A 14,940-nucleotide genomic window follows, 5' to 3' on the forward strand; every position below is an offset into this window, starting at 1 on the left:
CCTTGGAAAGATGATATTATATTCCGACTGTGCTTTGTATTCCGCTGCTAGCAAGCTACTTGCTTGCATACTAATCACCGTCACTTCATCTTCGTGGTATTCCTTGAACTTAGCGTATATATCCTGAAAGAGAGAGAGAGAAAGAAATTAATTTTCAGAATAAAATCACATCTATCATCTCAACTCAAGCATATAATTACAAATGAAATTGAACGCACAATTCATTGGGCAATTATCTTTTCTAGGGTGACTATACCTACACATTTATGTATAATAATCTCAAATTTTGTGAAAAGGCACTTAATTATCAATAAATATAAATATTATTTTTTATTCATAAAATGTACTTATAAAAGGGGGCCTTCACCCTACAAGCTCTGCTTTTAGATGGTCTCCTTCCCTTTCAATTTCATGGCATTATTGTATTATAAAAGATGATTTAAATGTTATATTTTGTAAATATGTATATTGAACTATCATTGTAAATGTAAAAAGATTGAAAGAGGAAATAAATTAATTGAATTGAAATGAATACATAATAAATAATAGTTACATTTATATAGCCCTTATTACACTTTGTTTCTAAGCGCTTTACATTGCCATTATTATTACCCCAGTCATCGGATCCTAGCATGCCCGAACACAATGTCTGCTTTTTCTCCACTCCCTGGGGAGCATTCCAATAAGATTTCAAGACGTAATTGCTAGGAATACTACACAGGCTTTCGCATCCTACCAGGTTCCTATTTTAACACCTGGGTGGAGAGTGGCATGTGGATTGATGCCTTGCCAAAGGACACTAAGCCATAGTGGGATTCAAACACACATCCCTCTGATTTGTCAATTGTCAATGATAATCCTGACAATGTATCTATTCTAAAGACAACCACATACTTATAGTAAGTCTACAACCTGATTTCTTTTTTAAAAAAACATCATAACATATTTATGAAGATGAAAATATGGAATACACCACCACTGCCCGACAATCTAATTCCTCAAATGAAGCAGAAATGTTAAGCTAAATAAATCATTCCTACTCTGTCATAAAAGGTATTGACGTCAACAATCTCACAATATACCTACATGTAAGATTTTAAGCCTATTTGGCCATTACTCCAAACTAAAGGCCTGCAATTCATCAAAATTTGACAATAATATTCTAATAGTTACTCTCAAGTCTCAACCTAAAGTAAGATCATTCAATTTGTTCATATTTTGGGAAAACTACGCAAACTGCTGTTCTTTTTTCAAAATTGTATCACACTATCACAGATCAATTACAAGGTGTGTAGTAACTTTCAGGAAATGAAGCAAATCTCCCATGTCAATGGAAAGCCTATACATTCATATGAATATCAGTTGTGTTTTTCATTTCATTCTCTTTAAACCTGAATATTTCACTTTATTAAGATAAAAGGTCTTCATTGTGCAAGCAGGTAGCAATATGATTTGTAAAGTCCATCTTCTTGAGCATGTTCTGATACTTTAAAACATTCGAAATTATTATTTCTGCTGATAATGAATGTACTTTCATTATTAAAATTGAGTCATGTTCGTATTGAGAAATGAGAATGAACAATCAGGAATAAAACAAAAAGATCTACAAAGTTCCATGTAGATAAAAAAGTGAAAAAAGAAATGTTAGGATTTGTGGATTTGTAGCGATAAAAGCAGCCTATGCAGTACTAAAATAGCAAGGTAATGGAGGTAGAAAAAGAATGAAAATATGACATTTGATTCTTTTCACAGACTGAAACTTCATTTTTTCATTCCCCAGACAGAGAATAAAACAGAAGAGAGTATCAAATAAAATTTTGGTAATTTTTTTTGTTTTGACTGAAATCTGGAGCCTTGTTGCACTTTTCAACCTCCATGGCTTTAGAAGTAACGACAGAAATAATATCAGGTGTGGATGACGGACTCCTGTCCCAGTATTCACCCCCAAGTTGTCTATAATCACCCAACAAGCCGCTGATGGTATATTCATATGCCCAATGCCGAGGTTTAAATTGAACTTTGGATGCGCGGTCACGATCTATTACCAGCCTCGGCACTTTACCAAGGCAACGTATGATTGTACCCATTTTCTGTATGGCATGTAAAGGAGGCTAGTCCTCCTTGAGGGAAAATCAGACAAAAATATCATGCTGAGGTAATATTGTTGTGGTTGTTCATGTTAGAGCTTCTGACTGATTATGACAAGAATTAATTATGAGCTTAAAGCCTCCAGCAAGACATTAATTTACAAGTAACAGTGGAAATTTACCGAATTGGGAAGAAACAATATGATAACTTGTAAAAAATTACTGAAGCAGAAGTTTTATATTTTAACTCAACTTTCTGGACTTACAAAATATCTGAGTAAGGATTTCGAAATTTTATTTAGATATAGAATTTATTAGATTCTTCCACATCAAGAATGACCTACACAGTATTCAAGCAACCCAGAGGTGAGATAGAGCTACATCTACAAAAGCTGGAACAATTCTCGATACAGACCTCTTTCACAAATCAAATATGGCAGAAAGTAGCACATAGTGTTACCATAACGACCACAGAATGTTGGTCGTCGATAAAATGTATTAAAGACCTGCCCCTAGATCTTCATGGACAATAAATCTAGGCAAATTACATGGACGTATGCCCATTTCAAGTTCAATATGAGAATCAACAAGCCCACCACTAGTATCTTCTACATTTTGTGCACATTTTCTGCACCTGCACAGAGTTAGCGAAAAACATCCTAATCAAGATAAAGCTAAACATGCAAGTATTCCTGCAGAACTTCATCAAAAGAGGTCAGAGACCTTTCAAAAAAAATTTGATGGTAACTTTTTCTGCACTACTTTTTCAAAATTATATTTTTTTCATGTGTCTGCGGTCAAAGTGTTCTGAAAGAATCTGACAAGACACGGGCCTACTAATTCATTTCTTTCTGTAGGGATGGATACTGCTAAAGCAGAGAGAGGTTTTGGAACAAGAATGAAGAGGTGTTTATGACTTGCCTGACATACAGCGTGAATATTTTGTCATCCCCATTGATTGCTAGCTTCACATCCAAAGGCAGATCCAATCTCTTTCCAATTTAAATTCCAATGCAACACTGACAATTCACCTGCCACTTATATTCCAATCTTTCAAACTTCATCTCGTCTCTCTGTCTGTCTTGGACTCTCCATCTCTGTCTGCCTCTCTCTAACTTTTACTCTCTCTCTCATTCTTTAGGTGGGTTTATGCTTAGTTTGCAAAGGCAGAATGAAGCATTTTAAAAATCATCATCATCCTCATCTTTTTTTACCACCAACACCACCACCACCATCATCATCATCGTCATTATCATCATCACCACCATCATCATCATCATCATCATCACTCCCATTACCTCAACCACAGATTCACCCATCTACCTAATACCATACCATTCCCTTGATACCACTCATCAGCTGTAACTATAAATATACCTCTCCTCTCCTGGAGCTCATTTTTCATACTCTCCATATTTCTTCACTTGACCATTTCATTATCAAAGTAGGGCCATCCTAATCACGCATCAATTCCAGTCCCGGTCACTCCATCAATTTACCCCCAAAATACTGATCATCCACCCACTCACTAAAATTTGTAATGTTTTCATCCTAGCCGTAGCATATTTTTTCCTTTTTTTTGATTAATATTGGAGTGCTCAGTTCTCTTTCATTGGGCAAGCATTTACAAAACAGTGCGCTTGGTGACAATTTTAAGGAGCAATGAATGAATATATAGCAATGGTGATTTCGACCCTTCCATCTGTCTAAAGTTTGGTAAAGATTCAATGACGTGAATCATATCAGACCATTACATTCAGATCTTATGAAAGTGCAGTGACCTTTTATCTTTTGCCAATGTTGATAATCAAATAAAATCTTATTCAGATCAGATACAGTGCTCTCTGGTGGGATTTTCTACCATTTTCATAATACACTCCATTTGATTTCTTATCTTAAAGATTTGGTTGGTACAAGAAAATGCAAAGATTGTATCATGAATTATCTGCCAATGTTATGCTACAGAAGTAGTGTCATGGCAATAGAAAAAGAGTGGCATAAATTGGATAGTGGATACCCTTTTTTTTTCCAGACAATTATATGTATCATATTTTAGATTGCAGCAACTTTTCACACAGCATTTACATGTAAAGTTCTTTTACTCCTCAAAAAGCTTTCACTAACATTGCTGTGAACTCCACTACACATCCCCTTGTGTATATCTAATATAACTAGATTTATAACTGGAAAGGATTGCATTAATGGTGGATCTATTCAATTCAATTAGAGTTCCTGGGAAGTGACCATATTCCATAGCACATGTCATATTAATCATTTCCTGTGACTTATTCTAAATACTTGGATACCGTCCCAACTTCTAGGAACTTTCGCCCAAATGGGCAGCACCACCCATAATTTTTGTTCTTAAAGTTATACAATTTGCTTTCCAACTCGAACACAGTTACATCAACGCATAATTATAAAAATTAGTTATCAATATCATTTAGGTTCATAATGTGAGAACCACACGCAAGATTTTTTCCATACAAGCGTACATAACAAGTTTTTCACAAAGGAGGTGGTTTGAAACCGCCTCGATCACAAGAATCCCTGTTAAATTACGAGAACTTTTTAAGGCTAAAAAATACCCGTTAATTATTCCTGCATTCATACCACCCCGAAACACATCCTTCAGGATAAGTTCCCAAATACGAGCATGCACAGTATGGTCTGATAAGCAGGCAAGGCGCGAGATTCAAAATCACTAGCCCAGCAGCCACCCACGCCGCCGCGCCCAACGACACGCTGGGCTAAAAGTTCCCGTAATTTGCTTTCACATCGCCAAAATACCAGCGACCTTGGAAAAATCCCCATGAAAGTTCTCGTGATTTCGCCAAGTACCTACTATTTAGCGGGTATTTTCTTTCGGGGAAATTACGCGTAGTTTGCTTTCACATTACCAAAATACCTGGTATTTTCTGATCGGGGTGAGTTTCCCGATCAGAGAATAACTGGAACTGGCGAACTTTGAGGCGGTCTGAAACCACCTAATGATATGTCAACATCTAAAAAGAATCCCTAGAGGTTTGTTTACGTGCTATTCTGTATCGAAATCCTAGCTTTTGATTTGCTGAAATCATATTTGTTGGTACAAACTGGCAAGGTGACAAGATACTTTGTGGAAGATCATCGGACAGTGTGAATGATCTCTTTTTCTTTCTGAATCACCCAAACAACTTATCTATTAAATAGAATAAATGCAAGATCATAATATTTGGTGTATCAAAACTATGTTAACGTAAGGTGGAAACAATGCTTTTATGGTTACAAAGCACTTGTAAGGGTTTTCTTTCATTTTATTTTGATCATTATCTATTTTTAATACTATTCTTTTGGGGGGCAGTTTTCAATTTATGTTTTTCTTATTATTCTAAAGGGGTCTTTTACCATTTTTAGGGCAGCCCCTCCCCCTTCCTGTGGAAACCCTTGTAAGTAGAACTTACCTTAAGATCTGTACTTGCTCTATCATAGATAGCTGTCAGGCAACCCGGTCTGGTATCTTGGACAAATAAATCCTTATCCACATTTTGAGACGCCTTGTAGTGGTCCGTTAAATTCTTGAACTCTTCTAAGGATGACACCGCTGCATGAGAAAAGAGAGAGAGAAAAATATACGGACGATGAGACTATGAAGTAGTGGATGTTGATGGTATCTTTAAACTGACGCCTCAGGGTGGGCGGAGAACTGACCGATCAGTGTACGCAGCATGTATAAATCCCTTCTAATGCGCTGGAAATATACGTCAATCATGATTAGGGAAAAAATCTATATCACACCATCAATGAGAGAGATTCTAATTGAAAATCCATTTGAACTAAATGGGATGATGAATGCAAATGATTTTTTTGAAACCTCATCAATAGGTGGTTTCAAACCGCCTCGATCATAAGAATCCCTGTTAAATTATGAGAATTTTTTAGGCTAAAAAATACCCATTAATTATTCCTGCATTCACACCGCCCCGAAACATACCCTTCGGGGTAGGTTCCTGAAGTTACGAGCAGGCAAGGCGCGAGATTCAAAATCACTAGCCCAGCAGTCACCAACAGCGCCCCTGCCCAACGACATGCTGGGCTAAAAGTTCCTGTAAATTGCTTTCACATTGCCAAAATAGATGCGACCTTGGAGAAATCCACACGAAAGTTCTCGTAATTTCCCCAAGTACTTACTATTTCGCAGGTATTTTCTTTCGGGGAAATAAAGCGTAGTTTGCTTTCACATTACCAAAATACCTGGACCTGGTAAACTTTGAGGCAGTGTGAAACCACCTAATAGGTACAGATGACATACAGGATGAGAATGGAAGGCAGCAGATTCATATAGTCTTCACTTTTCACACTAGAAATTAACCGGGGGTAACACTAGTAGTCAGACTGGCACATCCTAGTATGCCTGGCAGGAAGGTGGCAGAGCAGAGCCAATTTATAATGAGGGTTCCTTAAAGTTAATAGTTTTATTTCCCCTGGTTAGGTTCATTGACACAGGCTGGTCAGCAGACATCTGCTCTAGAAACACCAACCTTTTGACTTTCTTCCATCAAAAGTACATATACATGGTTATAATTAGGAATGCAAGAGGATTTTTGATAAAGTTTGGGATTAACATTAAAATTAGGTATACTATTTTGCCATGATAAATCCAAATGATTCTATAGGCATATATAGACTTGTCAAGGAGCATTCAATGTCATAGCAGGTTTGATGTTAGAAGCTCTGAGAACTGAAGTCAACTTTAAAAGACATCATCAAACTTAGAGGCCTAATTCAACATTTAAAGTTGAGCTGTTACAATCAATCTCTCAGTGGGTAGTGTAAGGTGTAAGCCCTGTTATTGTCCTCTTTTTACATAATGAAATATCATAATGAAATGTGAAAATACAACTCCTGAGCTTCTGTTCATATTTGACCATGAATTATACTTTCCTTGAGAAACCAATAGATGGATGGTAAGAGAGATTGGCATGACTGGCCTGTCATAATTAGTCTCTCTGACCCCTGTGCCAAAACAAAGTAGGTGGTTTCAGACCGCCTCGAAGTTCGCCAGTTCCAGGTATTCTCTGATCGGGAAATTTACCCCGATCAGAAAATACCAGGTATTTTGGTAATGTGAAAGCAAACTACGCGTAATCTCCCCGAAAGAAAATACCCGCTAAAACAGTAGGTACTTGGCGAAATTACGAGAACTTTCGTGGGGATTTTTCCAAGGTCGCAGGTATTTTGGCGATGTGAAAGCAAATTACGGGAACTTTTATCCCAGCGTGTCGTTGGGCGCGGCGGCGTGGGTGGCTGCTGGGCTAGAGATTTTGAATCTCCCGCCTTGCCTGCTTATCAGACCACACTGCGCATGCTCGTAACTTCGGGAACTTATCCCGAAGGATGTGTTTCGGGGCGGTGTGAATGCAGGAATAATTAACGGGTATTTTTTAGCCTTAAAAAGTTCTCGTAATTTAACGGGGATTCTTGTGATCGAGGCGGTTTGAAACCGCCTAGTGTGAAATCATCACTTTGCTAGTGCCCTTCTGAAAGTCACATGACCTCCCTTTTGCAAATCACATGACATCAACCCTATGGATGCTTAATGAAGAAGGCCTCTCGGAGAGCAGGGTTTCAAATCAAGCTTTCAAAAACTCTGTCACTTTGTCAATGTTGGATTTGTAACAAGACGGGTGAGTGCGGGATGTGCTTGAGAGCAGGAGGAACTAGTTTAACACGCCTACTGCCATTTCCTCTGTGACATCCCACCGAAGGCCACGCATGAGTAAGGAGATCTGGCCTCATGCTCGCTGCCGATGGGATATGAAAAGTGACAACATGAACAGTGAATCTTCATAAGAGACACTAGCTTGACGGAAGGTGATTTCTGGTGACTCTCTCAGGAAGGGACGGACTGACAATAGATCCATCCAAAGTTGGCGATTAGTCATCATGTTCTCGGTGAATGTCACTGACAAGGCACTCAACAAGTTTACCAAGAACCTGAATTCAGCCTTGGAAACTTGCTGGATTCCAAGGTGCCTTGAAGGTCCGTCCCAGACTTTGATGATCAAGGTTTCCAATCTACAGCTGTCTTTGGTTAAAAATATGAAAGTGCTGTGGGCATCTTTCCCAAGCACACCAAGTAATTTTAATCCATATGTGTTTCTGCACTTCTAACCGAACTTCTTCCCTCAATTACCCCAGTCACTGCAGGTTTAGTCTGCACAAGTCGATCTTCCACAAAGTCAAATAATTGCCTTAGTCAAAGAAAATTTCCAGAACAGATTACGAAATTAGAGTGTTGTTTACCTCTTTAAAGAATGTTTCACCAAAGTCAAACAGATTTCTATGGTTCCCAAGACATTTGACTCGGCAAATTCACCTGTATCCTGTTTCTGTGCTCCCTCCCCTCATAATATACTCAACAAATAGAAGTTATCCTTTTTTTCTTCTCATGATGTAAAGCAGGGGACTTTTGAAAGAATTGAATATACATCCCCAAAATCACAAATCACTCCATATACATGGAGGAGATGGTTCCTTCCCTCAAAAGCAACCACAACCAGAAAATAATTGAGATTAAATTGATTATGGTTCTATTTGTATCTATACAGGGAAGCCAGTTTGAAGCACAGGAAACCTGGAATAAAACCACTAAGACAAGAAAGGTAAAATAGAATAGAAATATGAGAAAAATCAAAGACGAGGAGAGGAGATGAGACGGGGAAGAGAGTGGGTGTGCCCATCAGGATACAGCATCAAGCCTGAAGAGAGGTTAAAAATGAAAAAGGAAATTGGCACTGCACCACTCCTCCAGATCGGATCAAACAAAAATCAAACATGTTTCCTCACACGCGTCAGCACAATGAATTCTCTCCCAATCCTATTCATTTCAGTACAGCCATTATCCCCTAATTTATTCATCAGATATTCCAACATGACGAGATGAGAAAATGGGTCCCCAGAGGAAAAGCTGCAAAATAAAATTGGTTCACCCCTTTCCTCTGATATCTATCACACATGTCACACAGTTTTCCTTTTGCGTCATGGCGATTAAGTCCTAACAATTGCTTGATATCTGGAGGGGTACTTGCATCTAGTCTGATAACTTTGATAAAAAGGATTATATTTGAGCTGAGCCTTGAAGGTAAATTACTGTTTGGTAACACTAACAACTTACAGCGTGACAAAGAGAAGGTATTCTTATCAAAAGATTCTATCAAAGCAACTTTATGAATTTGTGATACAGACGACTTCAAGGTTCTTATCTTCTGAACTGAGTTTTAGCTAAGTTCGCACATTGATAATAAACTTTCTGAGGCCCGTTGCGGAAAGTGATGCAATCAAATGAAATATGATTTTCAACCAATCAGAAGCAAGCATTTGGGATTTGATTCCCTGAATTGCATTCCAATGAATCTCTTTCTGCAACAGACCCCTGAATTAATACACTGGAAAATAGTTAAAGGGGTACTCCAGGCTAAAAAAACAATATGATTTACAGACAAAGTAAAATCAGACATAAAAAACACTAAAAATTTCACAACAAAGTTATGATATTTAAAAGTTTTGCATCATTTCAGTGAAACAGTTTCTATGTACATGTACATCTTCATGAATATACAATGAGTAAGCTGATGTCATATCCCCACTTTACTATATGAAACATATTTTAAAAATGTTTGTTCTATCTATTGCATATTCATGAGGGTGTATATAACTGTTTGAACAAGTATTGCTCAACTTTAAAATTTAATAACTTTGTTATTTGTTATCAGATTTTGACAGATTTTTCAGAATTTGGCTCAGTGAATGTTACTCTATTTCATATGATATTTATTTTCAACCAGGAGTATTCCTTTAAGCTGATGTATCATGACTTATTTGAGGGATGACATTTATTGCACTATAACTTGAATGTTCTCTTGCTTGACTGAGCAATGACATTGAGTGTCTAATGCTGCGTACCAAGACAGATATATAATCTTGATTTGTTTATTTGAAATATAGCACTTCAAATATTTGTAATATCATGCTTGATTTAACATGTGTGATTGTGTAAAAGATGGATGGCCCTATCTTCCAAAATAAAAAAGACATCTATTTTCATAATTTCACCAGAAATATGAATAATTATTATTATAATTATACTTGCTTATATAGCGCTTAATACTTACTTTGTCAGAAGTCTCTAAGCGCTCTACAGTATATGCAGCATAATTACCCTGGCTTTAGCAGTGCAGCTGTTACGCGCGCTGCGTTTCAAGGAATAAATTCCTGCCAGGTACCAATTTACATCACCTGGGTTGAGTGCAGCACATTGTGGATCAATTTCTTGCTGAAGGAAATTACGCCATGGTTGGGATTCGAACCCACGACCTTCTGTTTCAGAGTCCGGAGACTAATCCACTGGGCCACAACGCTCCACTTGTTACTACTTGTTAGAGGGGTCTGCACTTTTCAATGTTTCCGAATAAATTCAAAAGGTGCTACATGAATGCTGTGGATCACAATCATTATTATCTACATGTGTACTTTTCCACAGGATTACATTATTTGTCATAATCAATCAAATTTTAATCTGAATTGAATTAATTCAAACCAGTCCAAAAAAAAGCACAAACAAATGGTTACATAATAAATAACTAAAAAATGACAGGTTTGGGGCCCAAAAAGAAGCACAGCTTGTAATCAGGGGCCCCTGCACATGATATTATACTCAAACATGGAAAAAACTATTTACTAGGTATTCATGTAAGGATCACAACAGAAACATTACTCACGCGCACCCATACACCCTCTCACACTCACACTCCAAACATGTCACCCCTTGACCTCTGCAACTAACAAACTGGTCTTACTTTTAAACAATTTGCACCATCTTTATCATTAATAATTTCCTATCCCCCTTCTTCAAAATGCAAATTGCATTTTTTGCCTTGAATTTTTCCCCTAACAATGTAATCCAATTTTCAAACTTATACAGGTTTTTAATCTGTCAAGAATAAGCCTAAGAATACAGCACATTGACATACATGTATACTGAGTGAAGTGTTGGATGAAAACAGAAGTACATTTACAGGTTAACTTTTTTCCCCCATAGACATCAAGTTCAATGATGTGCAATGGTTTACTAACTATATTGATCTTAGCTAGGTTTATACAGCTGTGCTCCCTCCATCATTATGCATGGTGGGCGATAGACATATATATTTGTCTTCCAGTCTGCTTCTCAGATCAGCTGAAGAATGGGCTATTTACTGCCATTTTAGATGCTGGGACGTGATTTTCCCTGTGTTTATGCCTCTTTATTACTCCAACTTAAATTGCCCCTTATCTTATAAGTAACTGCATACGGAGCTTCAACTCTACACCGATCTTAAACCAGAGAGTGTTTAGCCGAGATTTTAAACTATTCATGCCTGACTCCTTTTAACTGAACATACATATAAATCAAAACCATGTGTAACCTAATCCTTAATCTAAGTCTTTAACTGGGCCTAATTTTAAACTTAAACTTAAATCCAAATGTGAACCAACCAAAACTCTTATCAAAGGCTAACCCAAAACCAAATGCAACCATAAACATATTCCTCGAAAATTTGTAATATTTTAAAAAATAATACTTTCAGTTTTTACTATGTACACGATGTCAGATTCTTTTGTGTCTTTTGCAATACATGGACAGAAATTGAACCAGATGGGTATTACAGAAAAATGCAACAAAAAACACTCTATTTTGTTATTTCACAATCCCACCAAAGGCTTTTCATGAATAAACATCTGTTGAGACAATACCATGACTTTATGCAGTGACTATTAGACAGTATGCAACGAGGGATATTAAGGAAGTGATGAAGATGAGACTCGATGGACACCCGTCTATCATGACAATGTAATTTCGTCTTCACTTTGCCAACATCGTTCACTCCCACAGGCCCTTTGCACATAATGTTTTAATGTGCCTGTGTGCTCCTGACGCAAACTTGCACTTCCCTTCGCTCCGCCTCTGCGCATGAAAGTCCTTGCACGTGAAACTGCTACTGAAGCAGTTGTGTTTTTAGCTTGCTTGCTGAGGATGGGTATGTCCGCTGACCCCCCTTGCCAATCCTCAAATTGGTAACTGGAAACCTCCCCATCCATCTAATTCATTCAAATGGAAAAAGTACATCTCGAATCTAAATGAAGAGTGATGGCGAGTATCTATCCAGAAGTCAATTAGAAGGCTCTCTGTCCAAGAATTTCTTCCGACATCCACACACAGATGAAGAATTTTCTACCAATATATCTTCCTTTTTTCCCTAAAGCTCTTCTCTATTTTTGAAATAACTTATCATCAAGCTCATGGACGGAAATTAGTCACGATTTTGAAGCGGATGGAAATAATCTGAATATAATTTGAAAATTGTTACTTTTGCTTATTGATGAAACGACCGTTTGTCATTCCCTCTGTGTACAGAAATAAAAGCATTTTTTCCATCAATATACCTTGCAATCAAGACAGATTTGGCATTCATTACATATAATCATCAAATAGGTCATTATGAGTAATATTGCCCTCTTTCAAGGTTTATAGTCATAGTAGATAGAGCACATTGCAGATAGCTTTCAATACACTGCTCATTTGGAAATACACATTGGGAAATTTACAACAAATATACCAAATTCTTTGACTTTATATGCTAATATTTAAAAAAAAAAAAGATCCCAGATACCAGATACTTATCGCTAGCTAAGCACAAAAACATTCTAAGTAACAAAGCACAAAACTAAAAATTGATTGAAATATATCTTGTAAACATTATTTGATTCTGTGATGCTTTAATTAGGGTTTTTGTTTATGTTATATTTCAAACATTTTCTGAACTGTAAATAACGATGAGTCATATACTGCAGAGTTTGGTTCTTCCACCTTTCCCTTCCAATTTTCAAGTGATTGAGAATGAGGGAAAATGGTAAGGACTGACTGTGGATCTAATGAATGATATTTTAAAGGTCAAAGACCTTGGAAATTCTGGTTCACCAATCTATTTAAAAGGGATGAAGTTAGAAAATGGATACTGCTTGATAATCGTGCAAATATATGCCAAAAGAGCAAGATGGACATTAACTCACATTACAATGTACCACCTGAGCATGGCTTAGCGTCCTTCTGTCGTTAAACAAGGGGTAAATCTCCTAGGTAGAAACATAGCACAAAATGAGGGGATAAAAGAAAAAGAGGGGTGAAAGAAAAACAGCAATTCATCAAAATGCCATCTGATGGTCTTATTGGAATCATCCAATTTAGATACCGATCAATTCCTCCATCTTTAAATGATTCCTGATGATACCGATCTACCAACAGTGCATTGGAATGGCAAGGGTATGGTGAATCCTTGGACCCTTCTCAAACCGAAGCTGTTTCTCCACATAGCTGCAAATGATTTTGCGAAATTCTTTATGACAGTGTAATATGCACATCATGCTGATCTGAGTCAAAACAGTTTGATTCCTTCAGACTGCTCCCTGCATAGAACTGCAGATTGCCTTGCTAAATATCTCAAATGAAATAACCAGTCGCTATGATATTCTAAAGACAGTTCAGATGTTGTTTTCTAATTCTCATCAGATAAATGCAAACATAAACTATTGTCTATCATGATTGTTGCTCATTCCCCACCCCCACCCCACTCTTTCCCAGTAAATTCCATTTCTTTTAGTAGTTCCTCAAATTTCATAAATCATCTAAACATTGCATTCTTATGCTATCATCTTTCTGAAATATTGCTTCTTATGACTCTTCTTTCTCAAAATGGTCAATTCTTTGCCTCAACTGATTAAGGAACATATTTTTCGTGCCAAAAGGATGTTAACTCAATTTGAAACGTAGTTAATGCTCTTCTGCTTCTGGCGGGGAAGCAATTATCTTCCTTTTTTTCTCTCCTAATTCCCCAATTTCAAATCTCCATATCAATTAGAGCGCGCAATCCACTTTTGTCGCCATATTCCCTCTTATGTAATCTTCATGTTTCAAGGAAAAGGGAAAACCCCACATTCGAAAGATGCATGGAGTGGGCAAAAAGATATGATTTAATAGATGCATTCACACCAGAGAAAAGTAATGTACATGGGCCATTTATCCTGTTCCTATTCTTTTCAAATCCTTTTTCCAAACTTCTTTTTCTCTTCTACTGATCAAACCCAATGGTAATTCACAGAAGTAGAGTATTTTGAAATTACTGGAACAATTTTGAACATTTTGGGGGCTAAATTGCTAGTGCTTTGCCCACAACCCTATAGGCCTAGCTGCATTTTTTCTCTCTTTCACTTATCAAATGGCAAGCTAAAAAAAAACTGGGTACTCTTGCTTTAAAAAAAATGACCATGCAACTCCTTGCAATAATCTAAAAAAGACACGGAGGTCGGGCCAATTTCTGAATCTACAGTGTCAGGTTTTGCGGCATATATTATAGTTGTTATGTTTGAAAAAAATATGATAATCATATTTTTTTATGTAGACTCTCCAATTTATTTCAAATGAAATACTGGTTAGTCAAAATATGATATGTTACATCATCAGATTCAAAATTGGCAGTTCACAGAGGAGCCTAAACTCTGAATGTTTCAAGAAGATCAAACTTTTCACATTTTCTTCCGGTGTAAATGAACCGAATATTTCATTCGCCATCTTCAAGTGGTTTGCCTATGGCATATTATTGCATTGATAAGATGCCTGGAGACAGATGTTGAAAAACAAATGTGTTTAATGAACCAGTCGTCCATGACATTTCTACTGTCAGTGTGATATCACATTGCTTCATATTATAGGTGGTTTCAGACCGCCTCGAAGTTCGCCAGTTCCAGGTATTCTCTGATCGGGAAATTTACCGCGATC

At 37.1% G+C, this 14,940-nt stretch overlaps 1 protein-coding gene and 1 long non-coding RNA gene across 2 annotated transcripts in view; one reads left to right on the top strand and one right to left on the bottom strand.

The window, feature by feature from the left end:
* Positions 1–5,957, bottom strand: LOC121413452. Its single transcript, XR_005969742.1, has 2 exons — positions 5,531–5,957; positions 1–123 (listed from the first exon to the last, which is right to left on the bottom strand). It is a non-coding gene; the product is annotated as an uncharacterized LOC121413452 (long non-coding RNA).
* Positions 5,958–8,012: 2,055 nt separating this feature from the next.
* The window catches only part of LOC121412817 (origin recognition complex subunit 3-like), a 74,050-nt gene continuing 67,122 nt past the window's right edge, over positions 8,013–14,940 (top strand). Inside the window, exons 1-2 of the mRNA XM_041605577.1 lie at positions 8,013–8,135; positions 8,678–8,731. Of these exons, the coding sequence (XP_041461511.1) occupies positions 8,013–8,135; positions 8,678–8,731 (177 nt within the window). The remainder of the gene's footprint in view (positions 8,136–8,677; positions 8,732–14,940) is intronic.

This window comes from Lytechinus variegatus, chromosome 4 (genome assembly GCF_018143015.1).
Source record: "Lytechinus variegatus isolate NC3 chromosome 4, Lvar_3.0, whole genome shotgun sequence".
NCBI lineage: Eukaryota > Metazoa > Echinodermata > Echinoidea > Temnopleuroida > Toxopneustidae > Lytechinus > Lytechinus variegatus.